Raw genomic sequence first — 15174 nt, forward strand, 5'->3', positions numbered from 1 at the left:
ACCATTGTAAATGATGAGTGTGTTACGTAATAATCACCAGGAAAAAAGACAAGTGTTTCTTGACAATGGTCTTAGTTATGAAAAGTAAGCAAGTTTATTTAGGTACAAGTACACATAAATACAGCTGTACAAATTATCATACATAGTAACATGTGTAAATTATCTAGGATAACCCCCCCCCCAAAAAAAAAAAAAAAAAAAAAAAAGTCGAGTGACTTATTTCAGTTGGGGTTCTTAATGACTCACCACTGCAGCTTTTGGCCATCAGACCGAGGCCTTCCACTGGCTTACCCACCCACCACTTCAAAAAAAATAATATTATCATTACAGTATCATAATTTATATATGGAACTAGTAAGTGAAGGAGCTTTTTCCCCCGGGTGGTGGCAGCAAGGTGGTGATCAGCTGTGTCTGGTCAACAACAACAACAAGAAGAAGTCAGGTCAGACTCTCACACTCTTATTATTAACAATATATCTGTAAGATTGAACCTATTATCAGTCTTACCTTTTGCTTCATAAAGTGTTGGTGATTATTACTGCAGTTTCATTCTTAGTAAAATAGTTCCTTTGTAATATATTTTTTTGTATCGAGAGTATGAACTGTTCTTGTTTGTGGTTCAACTTTGAAATTTGTTTAAGGTAAATATAAATAAGTTACTTAATTATAATTTGTTATCTCCAATGAGTTATTTTGCTTTTGTTAAGTATAGTATGTGTCTGCTAATTATAAACATGTTTAAAATAATATTAATTAGGGACGAGGAGAGCAAAAAATTCTCAATATATGTTAAAGTTCAGAAAACAGAATATTTCTTTAAACAGTTACTGATAAAAACTAAATTGGTCTATATATAAAAAGAGAGAGAGAGTCTGGGGAGAAAGGTGAGCCACAAACTTTCTCAGTATCTGCTGTGTCAGTAGCCAGAGTGCAAGAAATATATGAGGAAAGATTAATTGGATGTACAAGAACCATAGATATTATTGCAATTACTGAAACTTGGTACAGCCTGAGAAATATGGACATGTCTACTGAATTCTGCATAGCTGTGTTTATTATTATTGGACCTCAGGATGCCAGTGGTTATCCATGGGCTGTTTAGTCTATTGTCATCTGTTTGCTTGTTAATGGGTATGTTTTATTTTCAAAGATTTGTATTATGTGACAGAATACAGGAACACTTGAGTTAATGTTTTTGCCATTTTGCAATTTTCTTTGCCAGTCAATGTTAGTGATTGACACAATAAATTATTCACTGATGTTTCATCATGAAACATAGAAGAAATTTTACTAGTTTTTGTTAAATTGACTATTAAGGCAGAGTATCAGTCAGTAGTGTTGTCTGTGATAATGTCTGCTGTTGGACGGTCTAGTATATTTGTCCAGATGACTTTAAGTAAAGTTGCACTAGTCTCGGTAGTTCTTGTAGGTTTGGTTACTGAAGGTATATACTGAAGAGCACCGTATTCGTGACTACGGTGCTCTTCACACCAACTCTAATGCTGAGGGGCTAATTTCCTCATCTTTTGTATATAGTTCAACTGTCTTCAAATTATGTCCTAGAATTTGTATTGATAAAGCCACTGGATGATGAAACAACTACATTAAAGATACCCAGATGTTGCATATACTGTCATCAAGGTATATACTGTTCAGGAAATTGGGTATACAGTGGACCCTCGACCAGCGATATTAATCCGTTCCTGAGAGCTCATCGTTAATCAAAATTATCGTTAGTCGAGTTAATTTTCCCCATAAGAAATAATGGAAATCAAATTAATCCATGCAAGACACCCAAAAGTATTGAAAAAAAAATTTTTACCACATGAAATATTAATTTTAATACACACAAACTGAAGAAGACATGCACAGTTACATGACACTTACCTTTATTGAAGATCTGGTGATGATTGATGGGATGGGAGGAGGGGAGAGTGTTGATGGTGTTAGTGTTTAGAAGGGGAATCCCCTTCCATTAGGACTTGAGGTGGCAAGTCCTTTTTCGGGGTTACTTCCCTTCTTCTTTTAATGCCACTAGGATCAGCTTGAGAGTCACTGGACCTCTGTCGCACAACATATCTGTCCATAGAGGCCTGTACCTCCCGTTCCTTTATGACATTCCTAGTGTTTCACAACATTGTCAGTGTCACACTTGGTTCAGGTTTCAATTCTTCACTGTCTATGTACTCCTTGAATTCCTGCACATGTTTTTCAGCTGCTTTTTGGTCCAAACTGGCAGCCTCACCATGCCTTATCACACTATGTATGCCACTACAATTCTTAAATCTCTCAAACCAACCTTTGCTGGCCTTAAATTCACTCACATCACCACTAGTTGCTGGCATTTTTCTAATTAAATCCTCATGCAACTTCCTAGCCTTTTCACATATGATCGCTTGAGAGATGCTATCTCCTGCTATCTGTTTTTCGTTTATCCACACCAATAACAGTCTCTCAACATCTTCTATCACTTGCGATCTCAGTTTCGAAAACATAGTTGCACCTTTGGCAAGAACAGCTTCCTTGATTGCCATTTTCTTGGCCACAATAGTAGCGATGGTTGATTGGGGTTTTGTGTACAACCTGGCCAGCTCGGAGACACGCACTCCACTTTCATATTTAGCAATGATCTCTTTCTTCATATCCATAGTAATTCTCACCCCTTTTTTCTGTAGGGTTGGCACTAGAAGCTTTCTTGGGGCCCATAGTGATTGCAGGTGCAATCACTAAAAAGGCTGTGACAATATGAAATGTTCCGATTGTATGCTTGGAAGTGACCGCGGTGGCTGGCTGGCTTGTAAACACTGGCCAGAAGTGGACGCGTCTCAGACGGAACAAATAGCGTTGGTCGAGTTTTTTAGCGCTAGTCGAGGCAAAATTTTTGCGTTAAAATGTATTGCTGGTCGGATTTATCGTTAATCGATGCCATCATTGGTCGAGGGTCCACTGTATATAGTTCTTTTGACTGATTGAGACAAATGTTAGTGTTCAGCAATTATTAGGTGATTTATTTTGTTTATTGTTAATGATGTTTGTGGATGAGAAGATTTTGTGCAAGATAATTACGAGTTTTGAGTGCTAGAAGCTACAACATTTGGCAGGCTTGTTTGAATGTGTTGGGTTGAGAGGATATCTTCAAAGACCATTTGGTTTATCTACATGTAATCTCCCTCTGATTTAAAATTGGTTAGTTAGGATGCTATCTTGCAAGAAATATGATCCTCTCCATCTCACAGCCTGACCTTCATGTGGCTGTGAGAAAGAGAGGGGTCTTGGCTTCCTTGCCGAGGGATCACTGCACCTCTGTGCTGCTTGCTGCCGATTTGAGGATAATTTCTCCACAGAGGAGGCGAGTGGTTTTTCTTGATTTAATTTGCTGTTGGAGTATGATCACAGTAACTTTTATGAAGGAATTTAGGGAAACCGGTTAACTGGACTTTAGAGTCCTGGAGGTGGAAAGCATGGTGTCTGCACTCAGGTGATGTGAGGATGGTCATTGCAGATTGGAGGGTCATCTGAGCTGTTATGTCAACATGTTCTGGCAAGACAGTGATTGAATGAATGATGGTGAAAGTATGTAATTCTTCTTTTTGGGGCTTCCCCCACCAAGGTGGAGTATAGCTGGTATGTTTAAAGAAAAATATTGTTTATCTGTAAATAATATTGCTTCCCTTCTAGGGGATACCTTGATGCTGATGAAGTGTTCTTGATCCAAGGATTTGGAGCTAAACTCCCCTTCCTCTGATCAAATCTTTTGTACCTACCCATTTCTCAGGCAGTGTGTGACTTACAGGTTCATTGCTTCCCCATTAATATACAGTATTATTATTAATTCATTGTATATTGAGAGGTATAGACTACAATATATTTTTTTTTTATTTTGTTTTTGTCAAAGAAGCACATTACCACTAATACTTTCAACAGCTAAGTGAAGGAGAATGGCAGCCAGTATTCAGCTGTCCCGTGAGGAACTGTGTGATGGGTTAGACCAGCTCTCGCTCCAGTTGCTGGAACTCATGGACCACCTCATTAAGGTACACTAGTTTTTTTTTACCAATACTAGTACATAATTACTGTACTTGTTTATAAACTGTAGCTAGGTAGACTGTGCCTACATTATATAACCTTTCAAGGGTACACCACTGTAATGCAGTTGAATTTATGCTAATATTGTACAGTATAAGGTATAGTACACATCTGTCCTGTTTCGTTGGGATTGATGTCAGGCTAATTGGATAAAAAACAGTGTAAGATTAGACATCTTGTAAATATGTACTGTATTTTGTTTTTGCTCTGTGTAGTTTTGAAAAAATATATAATTATATATTTTCACTATTGTATACAATTGTCCCCACAAATTTACAGGGAATGTGGCAGAGAGGGAAAACCTAGAAGTCCTGCAGAACTAGCAACCATGAATAATAAAATTATGTCTGCATAACACATTTTGTTTCAGACTTGGGTTCATTAAGTCTTGAAGAAATCATATCTTTGTAATATTTGTCACTCTAATCTGGTTAACATTGACATTCACAAACAAGAATGACCAGAATATAAATAGATTTGGACATAAGAAAGCTATTGAGCATAATTTGAATGAAAAGTTATGGTTAATATTCAAGCCAGAAAAAAATTGCTGTCAGAAACCCCATGGATGATCAAGTCTCATTGATACTGACAATATGGATGAAAGGACATATATACTTAATATGTCTTTATTGGATGCATTTTATTCCTGGGACCTTGGTCACTCTAAATGATACAAGAGAATGAAAAAAGTGTAGTATATATGTACCTGACAGTGAAAGTCGCTGGTGATGGTCGGGTGAAGGCATGAGGCCATCTAATTGGTGGGTCACGTGGCAGCCATGAAGAATCATGTAGAAGTATCATTTGTGCTAGAGTAGTTGAGATGATACGGTTGCCAGCCCTTTTTTCTTTGGTATCAGAGTAACAATTATGGAGGCTTTAATACAGTGGAGCCTGTCTGTTAGGTTCTCTGTAGATCACGTCAGCATTATTCCATTGCATGTGATGGCCCTCTTTTGACCTGTGTACATAAACAATACATGTATTGTCTTGATTGCAAGCATATTTGTGGTCTTGGACACATGTGGAAAGATTTCTACCAGTTTCTCTCATATAGTTCTTATTGCAACCTCAGCATGGTATTGTGTATACTTCTGCTTCACTGCTGGCTGTGTCATAAACATCTGGTGGCCCGGTGGTCTGGTGGCTAAAGCTCCCGCTTCACACACGGAGGGCCCGGGTTCGATTCCTGGCGGGTGGAAATTCCGACACGTTTCCTTACACCTATTGTCCTGTTCACCTAGCAGCAAATAGGTACCTGGGTGTTAGTCGACTGGTGTGGGTCGCATCCTGGGGGACAAGATTAAGGACCCCAATGGAAATAAGTTAGACAGTCCTCGATGACGCACTGACTTTCTTGGGTTATCCTGGGTGGCTAACCCTCCGGGGTTAAAAATCCGAACGAAATCTTATCTTATCTTATCTCTTATCTTATCTTCTACCTGATGAGTCTGATGGAAGACATGGTCATGGCAGCTATGCAGATGTTACTTCTAGAAGGGGCCTATGTGGTGGTGTTGGCCACTTCTCCAGGTAGAATCAAGAATCTGGGTTTCTTGATAAAGGCATTGTTGTTAGAGTTGCCTTTATCTGCACTTTTGTATAAAGAAGTACGTATAAGCATGTTAAGGTATGGCTAATGTACTGGAACTTTTCTAGGAATTCAGGACTGGAGATATGGAAAACCCAGTCACACCTCTTTTGGTGCTTATCATGGTGCGAATAGAAATGAGTAAGGTCTTTCTGTAGACCATAAAAGACAAACTTCATTGAGTGGCCTGCATAGAAGGGCATCAAGGAATGGTAGTTTGTCTTCATTTTCCACTTCAAAAGTGAATTTGATTATACTGTACTTTGTTGAGCTTATGAAGAAGGTTTAGTATGTTACCACAAGTCTTATGCAGTATATGACAACAGTGTCAACATACGAGCCATGTGACTGTTAGAAATGATATTGCGAAAAACCTTCACCTTTATTATTGAATTTTCTATTATATAGACTTTGCTATCTCATTCTCTTGTATTTCTTGGAGCGCCTAAGGTTCCAGGACTAAAATAAATGTATCCAATAAAAATGTTCTAGGTATATGCATGTGTTCTTTCATCCATAATTAAGTAATTAAGTCTATTCATGAGTTGCCCTTTGGGTAAAACATTGGATAATCAAAATCACAAAGGAGAGGAGTCTGAGAATTTATAGGGATGACTTTATTCATTTTATTTTTAATTATTTTTTCTGATGCTGTGGTTCTGTTTCTCTACATTTTAGAGCAACATGTGCTTGGAAGAAAATCTGAGGAGTGGGTTCTTCCACTTAGGCAAGACACGCTTCACACTTGGCATGAATGCAGTCAGTTCATTGCAATTACCAACCAGTGAAAGTGAAGTGAAATCTCTTGCGGCAGTAATTAGCACGCCAGTGGTTCTGGAGAATTATTCTGGTGACATCATGTATCACACTGTTGATACTAAGTTTTTGGATCCTATAGTTACAGTTCAGGATGATGAGACAGGTAAAATGATATCTTTAGAGGGCAATGATCATGATAATAAAAATCAAGGACTGAGAAAAAGGGGAACAAAAGTTGATGGAAAACAAACTTCTGATGAAGTAAGTGAGAGTGACTTGAAAAAGGGAAGCAGTGTCAAAGTGAAACCCATAAATCGTGATCCAATCCGCTGGTTTTCAGTTTTACCACCTCAGACTCTAAAGCATGCACAACAGGACTTCAAGACAGCCATTCAGTTGATTGCTCAGTGTGCTACAACACAGTTAAAACTCAGAGCTGTAAGTAAGGAATATAAACGCCTTCATGAAATAAAACGCAAGTTGGATACCATTGAAAAAGAGGCATGATTATATCAAAATTGTAAATAAACCTAATGGTTATAAGTAACACACTTCAGTTGTGCCTCATTTTTTTAACTTGAGAATTCATGATACATTCCTTTTTCTGACCATTTATTATTACAGGTATAGTATAGGCAAAGCTCTTAGGTAAAGCGCATTGCTTACTAAACTTTCAGCTCTAAATGACCCCCATGGGTCTAGTGCTTCTTTGTGAGACAAAAGATAACACAAATAAAATTATATGTATTACCTTATTACTGTTATTTCCTTTGGACTGTTCATAATTATAGCTCATGAAGATGGCAAATTACATGACTGATGTACTGCAAGGTACATCAGTATAGGAGGACCCTGCTTTACAGTGCCTTGCTTTACAGCACTTTGCTAATGCAGCAGTTTTCAGTTATACCCATTCTTCATTTATTCAGACTTCCTACAATAAATACATTCACCACTCACTATGAATGGTTATAATTATGACCATAATTTTTAAAGAGGTGGACCGGAAGCCAGCCAAAGGCCTTGGTCCAAGTGACTAGAAGCTCCAACAGCGGGTCATCATATGACTAAGACCTGCGTCAGGAAGCACTTGTCTTGTTTCCTGACAAACCTTACCTAACCTAACCTATAAGCTATGGACAAAAATATTTTAAGGTAAGTAATATGTGTACTGTACTGTTTATGCATTTTTATGCCTAGCTCTGTTGTTCACTTATAGTGTAAACATTATCATGCTTTTATGCGTGTTTGAAAGTTAAAAAAAAGATGTTCTTTTGCTTTACAGCAGTAGCTGGAACCTAATCTGCTGTATAAGCAGGGCCTCTGGCTGTACACCTACATAAACCTAAGTAAACTGATTCAGTGATGTACTGTAGCTGAATAATAGATATTGTGTACACCTGCATCAATTCATAGTGCACAGGTGATGTACTGAAGAAGTGAGTATCATTTTCCATGCACAACGTACTACTGCAAATCCAGCGTTGCATTTGAGGAGAGACTTTTAAATGACATTTGGAAGTTTCAAGGTCTGGACTCCTCTTGCACTAGGTTTAAATTTACTGAAACATTAATAAAAAAATGCAGACTGTTATGTACATTTAATAATATGCTAACTAAACAAATCGTATGTTGAAGGGAAGCATTTCTGAAGGGTAAGCAATTCTTACCTTGTTTGTTATGAATGCATGACACTGGTTATAGACATATACTGTATATAATGAGAGTATGTTACAGATCCCAAAACAATTAGTATCAAAAGATAGTCTCAGACAAAACAGTATAAATCCTGACACCACCTCATTTCTGTTGTGATTGCTATTTATTACTGCTTCATTGCAAAGTTTGAATGAAATTTATTTTTTATTTCAAGTGGCATTTTTGTGATGTTTAACTATGAAGGTGATTATTTCTCATCATTGGGTTGTTGGACCAATTTTGGCCTAATAGAGACATAATTGTCTTGGTGGATTTGGGTACTAAAAGTGTTAGCTTCTTATCTGTCATAACCCCTCAAAATTAAGTCTCATCAGTGATGCAGTTATAAAAAAAATTTATCTAGAATGATAGAGAATATTTCTTATAAAGGTAATGATACAGAAAATGCAAAATTTGATGTAAAACTTATGGAATTACACAAGTGTGAAGTTGAAGGTTGGGGAAGCATTGTATGCAGCTGTGATTTCTTGCACTGTAGAGGCATTTTTAGGTCAGTCCATTCCTCAAACTGACTTGGTTTATGGACATTTCACTATTATGCCTTTAATACTATCAAATGCCCACAAGAAATTGCCAATTCAGCAATCAGAACTACCCTATAAAGGACTCAGATTTTGGTAATTTGACCAATATTATATAAAATTCAGCAAATTCCAGTTTAAAAACAGTCTAAACAAATGCTGGAGGCATTACAATTTTTGTTAATCATGTTCCCAGACCTCTTCTATAAAATGCTTTCCCTTTATTTTGAATCCATTATCATACAAAAAATTAAAGTGTGCCTTATTTCTTGGCTTGTAAAAGATATCCGAGATGGTTGGTCATGGTTTAGACTGTCCCAATAACTGAAACAGACTGGGGGACAAGCTTCTGCTCTTCTTAGGAAAATCACAAAACATCAAAAATTTTCACCACTTTGAGGTCTTTCAGTTTTTTTTCCGGTCTTTAACCAAACAAAATCAAATCTATTTCACTAGTGTGTTTTTTTGGTTTATCAGTTGGTCCCAAGAAACAACTAACAAAACCATGAAAACTAACCTACTAAAAGAAGCCTCAAGCTTGCTAGTTTAACCCAAACTTGCTAGTTTAACCCTGGAAATGGGAAGTACATACAATGCCTGCACTTTAAAGGAGGGGTTTGGGATATTGGCAGTAGGGAGTTCTAAACTGTTGTACCTGAGCACCTCTGCAAAGAGTGATTATGTATGAGGGATGGTAAAAGTGTTGAATGATGATGAAAGTTTTTTCTTTCTTTTTGGGTCACCCTGCCTCGGTGGGAAACAGCTGACGTGTTGAAAAAAAAATATTTGACTGCTGTCTATATTAAATAAAAAGCAACACACCATGCCAGACACGTCATACAAGGAGCCATGTGTGCCTGTTGTGCCTATATTTCGTCATATGCTACTGCTACTATGTGTGCAGTATGGAGAAAGGTGTGAAAATTAACAGGTAAGTACTTGTGTAAATTAGCACCAGTACTTGACACTGCTGACACAGAGTTAGCAGATCCAGTTGCCATCAATAATACCATAGGATATTTTACCTAGGTCTCTCATGGGCCACACCAGTCACCTGCTTGCTACAATATCTTCTTTAAACTTCAACACTTGCACAGATGAACCATGTAATGTTCCATTTACTGTTCTTGAACTTACAGTACTTCAGTATTTTTAAAGTGTCAACTTACGGCAGCTAGTCCCAGTGATGTACAGAATATTTCAGATTGCATTTCTTGATATTATGTTTTTATATCGATATTCAAATCAATTTCAAAAATAAAATCCTTTGTGGATTTGACTAAGCTTTTGCATTATAAAATTGAGGCAAAAATTGAAATAAGGTTGATTCCCATGCTGAACTTTCCCAGGCACATAGATTGTCTTAGAGAAAAAAACCTAGCTTGATGTAAATGAAGCAGTGTGGATGAATGGTCCAGTTTGTGGAGTGGTTCATTATTTTATTCCTTCAGTCCCCTCAAGGGAGGTTCCTTGATGCTGGTGAGGGGCTCTTGATCTAGGGAATTGGATCTGTGCTCTGGTTCCCAGAATTGAACCTGAATACCTTCCATCCCCCTTTCCCCCCTGCCACATGCACTGTATATAATCCTATGGGTTTAGTGCTCCCCATGATTATAATAATAATAATTATTCCTTCATTCAGGATGTACTTGTTTCAAAAGAACTTTTCACTGAAGACTCCAGTGTAAGTAAGTCACATTGTTTGGGTTATCCTGGGTTAAAGCTACATTGTTTGCTTTTTAAGTGCCCATAACACATGTGTTTCCTTAAGACCATTTAAAAAAAAAAAAAAAAATTGAATGCTTTGTACACAAAACTAAATATAACTTACTCCTCACTCTTGATAATTCCCATAGTCATCCTTTAGTCTTGTAGTCTCTACCAAAATGTGAAAGCTGAGTTTATACTACCAAATGCAACATCTTGGATCAACCACTCGATCAAGGAGTAACTGAAACATTTAAGTGCCACTATGTAAGTTAAGACACATGTGCAACATTTGGATAAAGATATCCAAATTTTGCACATGTGTCTTAACTTACATAATGTCGGTATTTTATACCTTTCTTCCACAAGTGCCACTACGCATGCAGGGTGGTGCAGAAACTCTGCAGCATTGGATGACTACATGAAATACAAGAGTGCCAGAATTTTGGCATTAAGTCAACATTGCACATTCAGTATGTAATGTAAAGTTTTCATGGGATCATGTGCTGCAATTAACAATAAATGCAGGCTTGAGAAAATTATTGCCTATTGTGGAGGAAAATTTGACAGGTTTTTCCTTAGTAAAGTCTGGTTCAGGAAATTGTAGATCTGGCAAGGAGGGTTCCAAGTGAAGACTTTGAAGATTTTCAGCCAGAAGACGTGTGTGAACTCTTAGACTATGATGAACACACTGCAGAGGAAATGTCGGAGGAGCTTGATAATGTGATAGAAAGGAATCGTTTAACAGAAGAAAATGAGGGAGAAGAACCAGGACCTCAACAGTTGATGCTCAAGAGACGTTTAGCATTACATAGCAGTGGTTAATTTGCAGACATTTTGTCTGAAAAAGACCCTGACACATCTAGAAGCATTGCAGTATTTTATCCACGGTGGTATATTACAAACCATTCTGGAAAAATGCCCTGACTTTAGTTACTGTAAATAAAACTAATACGTATTTGCATTAATAAATCATTGCAATTGTGATCAGGTGTGGACGTGTGAATGGTTCATTACCTCTGTAACTTGTTCAGCTGTCAAAAGTTTGGGGCCCAGTCCCTGGACCCATTATGTACTTCTGTAATCTTTTGACTACCTCCACAGGATGGTAGTCAAGACACACTTGACTTTAGACTAAAAGTGACTTAGTAAGTTTATTGACGTACATGTGCACATAAATACAGTTACACAAATTATTACACACAGTAACATATGTGTAAATTACCTAGGATAATCCAAAAATTTCAGATGAAGTGACATTTCTATTCAGGTCTTGTTACACTATCTTTGACATTTTTGTTTTCGCTCATAAATTCACCCTTCACACAGTTTTCATTAGTTTGTTAAAGGACCCCAATGGAAATAAGTCACTTAGACTTTTTTGTTATCCTAGGTTCTCTACACATATGCTGCTATGTATGATAATCTATATAACTGTATTTGTGTATACCTGAATAAACTTACTGCCCTACCTCACTGCCCACCCAATTATTCTACCTCCCCTAACCTATCCCCATCCAACCATCCACTCACTCCATCTAACCTACTGATCTCGCCCACACACCCATCCATCCATCCCATATATTCACCAGCAGGTGAGTGGATCAGTGACCCAAGCAGCAGGTGTGTGTGGGTCAGCAACCCACCAGCAGCTGGTGTGTGGGCCAGCAACCCACCAGCAGCAGCAGGTGTATAGGCCAGTGACCCACCAGCAGCAGCAGGTGTATGGGCCAACAATCCACCAGCAGCAGTGGGTGTGTGGGTCAGCGACCCACCATCAGCAGACGAGTGGATCAGTGACCCACAAGCAGCAGGTGTGTGGGTCAGCTACCCATGATCAGCAGGTGTGTGGATCAGCGACCCACCAGCAGCAGGTGCGTATAAGAACATATGAATGGAGGAACACTGCAGAAGGCCTACTGGCTCATACAAGGCAGGTCCTAATCAAAACCACCACTACCCAAAGCTACCCAAGAATTTACTCCCTTACCTACAACACCAATCAAACCCAGCCCCTCAGACTCGTACATTTGTCCGATCTCTTTTTAAAGCCACCCAAGGTCCTAGCCTCTATCACTCTACTCAGAAGACTGTTCCACGCATCCATGACTGTTTGAAAACTAGTACTTGCCTATGTCCTTTCTAAATCTAAATTTATCTAACTTTAATCCATTATTTTTTGTTCTTACCTGGTTTGATATTCTCAGTATTTTATTAATATCTCCTTTGTCTATGCTCATCATCCTCTTCAAGGGGGGCTCCTTGGCGTGGTGAAGAGGCTCTTGGTCTGAGGAATTAGCCCTGTCGGTCTTCTTCCTCAGACCGAACCTAATTACCCCCCATTCTCCCCTCCCCTATCCCATCCTCCCCATCCTCCCTTTTTTCCATTCCTCCTCCTCCTCCTCACCCCTCCCTTTTGCCCTTCCTCTTTTTGGCCTTTGGGATGTCTCCCACAGGCGCGCTAGTTCCTAGGTAGGGGAAAGGACACCGGGGTCCATCCCATTCCGTTGAGGTTCTTGGCGGTGGCATAGTTTGCCGTGGAATCTGGATTGCCTGGGGATGTCCCGATCCCTCTCCGGTATCCCGGAGTAGCTTTGGGTGTCTTTCGGGCGACGGGTGTATCTCTGGAAGCCACCTTTAGGATTCCGGGGGTGGTGGCCGAAGGAGGTATGCTTTGTGGTGGATATCCGGCCGCCCTCTCTTTTGTCCACCGAGGTAGCTCAGCAGATGTGAGGTTGCTATCCCGGATTGCTGGTTTACTGGCATGAAGGGTAGGGTATGGCACAGGTTCCATGCTGCATCTGCGCTACTAGCGGTGTTGAGGTCCTCTTGGGCGAGGAGGGAGATTTCCGGCCCTTTCATTCCTCCTGGGAACTATTCCTCCCCACTCCCCCCTTTTTTATTCTTTTTTATTTTTATTTTCTTTTCTTTCTTTTTTTTTTCTTAAAAACAAAAAGCAAAGGAGTAACCTAACCATGGCAGCCCTAGTCCATGAACCCACTACCCCCGGGCCCCTTCTTGATACCGCACCCCATTCTGACCCTGCCTTGTGTTTAGACCACTCTTCGGACACTCCTGATGCCCCTGTACCTCTTGCTGGTGCTGTTTCCTCACCCGCTTCAGGTACCGGGGCTTCGACTGACTCCTTCGATTTGTCTGAACTCCGCTCTCCTTTGACTATGCTTCCGGCTTCTCCCTCTACGGTACGGCAATTTTCGAATCGCCCGCCCATTTCACGCCGGACCAACTCCGGTCCTACTCCTAAACGCCAACGTCAATCTCCTGATGATGCTCCTTCGTTACCTTCCCATTCTACTCGGAAAAGACCGACACATCAAGCACTCCCTCTCCACGCTCAGTTTCGGACCACACAGTGGACTAAATTCTTTACTTTAAGACCGACTTCTTCTGCCTACCTTTCTGACCATAGTATTGGCAAAGCGCTCCTGCGTCATGTTGGTAGAGATATTTCATTTCATGCTCTCAAGAGCGGTATGCGCATCGTCACTGTCCAGAATGCTACCCAAGCTCATGATCTTTCTCTCCTTTCGAATATCGATACTACTCCTATCACTATTGAAAAACATCTTTCTCTCAATTCTTGTAGTGGTACTGTCATTCTGCCCCATACCATAGTCCAACAGAATTTCCAGTCATGTGGCAATGACATTTTTGAACAGCTGGAACTCCAGGATCTCCCAATCCTCAAAGTAGACACTTATGTCCTTCCTGCCCGGGGGCGGAGACGTTACCCTTGCAATGTGGCTCGTTTAACTTTTGACAGCCGAGAACTCCCGTCCTCTGTATATGTCGCGGGACATAGGTTACAAGTTCGAAAGGTGATACCTACACCGCAACAATGTAGAAATTGCTGGCATTTTGGTCACCCAGCGAAATATTGCAGATCTATGGCCGAATGCCCAGTCTGTGGTGCCGACGACCATTCTAATACATCTTGCAGTCAACCTCCATCTTGCCTTAATTGTAATGAAGCTCACCCTTCGTACTCCCGCCGTTGCCAGGTCTACTTAAATGAACGTGAAATCCGTTGCCTCAAAGAGGCAGAAGGTCTCCCTTATGCTATGGCAGTTACCCATCTCCGCCTCCAAGGGAGACTACCCTGTGTTTCTTATTCTCGTGTTTCCAAACATCCCCCCACTTCTGGGGTACCATCTTCTGCAGCCTCCTCTGTTGTTACCCCTCCCATAGCCACTACGGCATCTAATCCTTTTGCTGTCCTTGGCTCTGACGTCCCGACTACAACTCAGTCTGTTCTCACATCTTCGCGTCCTTCCTCACAAGCCCCAGTATCGACAAGACCTCATACGACACCTAATACCAATCACCCCTCTACTCACAAGTCCAAAAAATCCACATTGCTCAAATCTTCTTTGCCCCTTCCTTCCCTTCTTCCACCTCCACACTTTACCTTTCCAGTCTCTGTACCTAGTTCTTCCCCTCTCTCTGGCTCTATTACAAGTGTGGAGATTCACCCTCCTCCTCATACTATGCCTTCCACCCCTGTCCCCTCCCAAGTTTCTCCCTCTTCTGCCACCTCCCAGGTTTCTGCCTCTTCTGTCCCCCCCCACACTTCATCTCCAGTCCCTTACACTCTTCCCTCCCCCTCTACTTTGGTACAGTCCATTACTGTCCCAATCTTTACTCACCCTCCTCCTTCTATCTCCAATATGGTCTCCCATACATCTTTGAATTCAGAAACACTTGAAGCCATTTCAGAATATATTGCAGAGACTAAACCTTCAATGGACACTGATTCACTTCCTGTTC

General features: G+C 40.1%; 1 protein-coding gene across 3 annotated transcripts; it reads left to right on the forward strand.

Annotated features, from left to right (window-relative positions):
- The first annotated feature begins 283 nt into the window (after positions 1 to 283).
- On the forward strand, positions 284 to 7139 carry LOC128702223 (coiled-coil domain-containing protein 115). 3 transcript variants are annotated; one of them, XM_053796394.2, is made up of 3 exons: positions 284 to 442; positions 3925 to 4034; positions 6359 to 7139. In XM_053796394.2, exons 2-3 carry the CDS (start codon positions 3939 to 3941, stop codon positions 6944 to 6946), a joined length of 684 nt encoding a protein of 227 aa, XP_053652369.1. In that variant the 5' UTR covers positions 284 to 442; positions 3925 to 3938; the 3' UTR covers positions 6947 to 7139. The 3 variants fall into 3 exon arrangements, with proteins under 3 accessions (XP_053652369.1, XP_053652371.1, XP_053652370.1); XM_053796396.2 differs by having other exon boundaries at positions 410 to 528; XM_053796395.2 differs by lacking the exon at positions 284 to 442 and adding an exon at positions 3223 to 3349.
- Positions 7140 to 15174: the final 8035 nt, after the last annotated feature.

Source organism: Cherax quadricarinatus, chromosome 83, assembly GCF_038502225.1.
Source record: "Cherax quadricarinatus isolate ZL_2023a chromosome 83, ASM3850222v1, whole genome shotgun sequence".
Lineage (NCBI taxonomy): Eukaryota > Metazoa > Arthropoda > Malacostraca > Decapoda > Parastacidae > Cherax > Cherax quadricarinatus.

Excerpts from the sequence above, each read along its gene's own strand:
- LOC128702223 (XM_053796394.2), top strand. The coding sequence starts at position 3,939 with ATGGCAGCCAGTATTCAGCTGTCCCGTGAGGAACTGTGTGATGGGTTA. Across the intron at positions 4,035-6,358 it reads TCATGGACCACCTCATTAAG|AGCAACATGTGCTTGGAAGA; the intron begins GTACACTAGTTT and ends TCTACATTTTAG.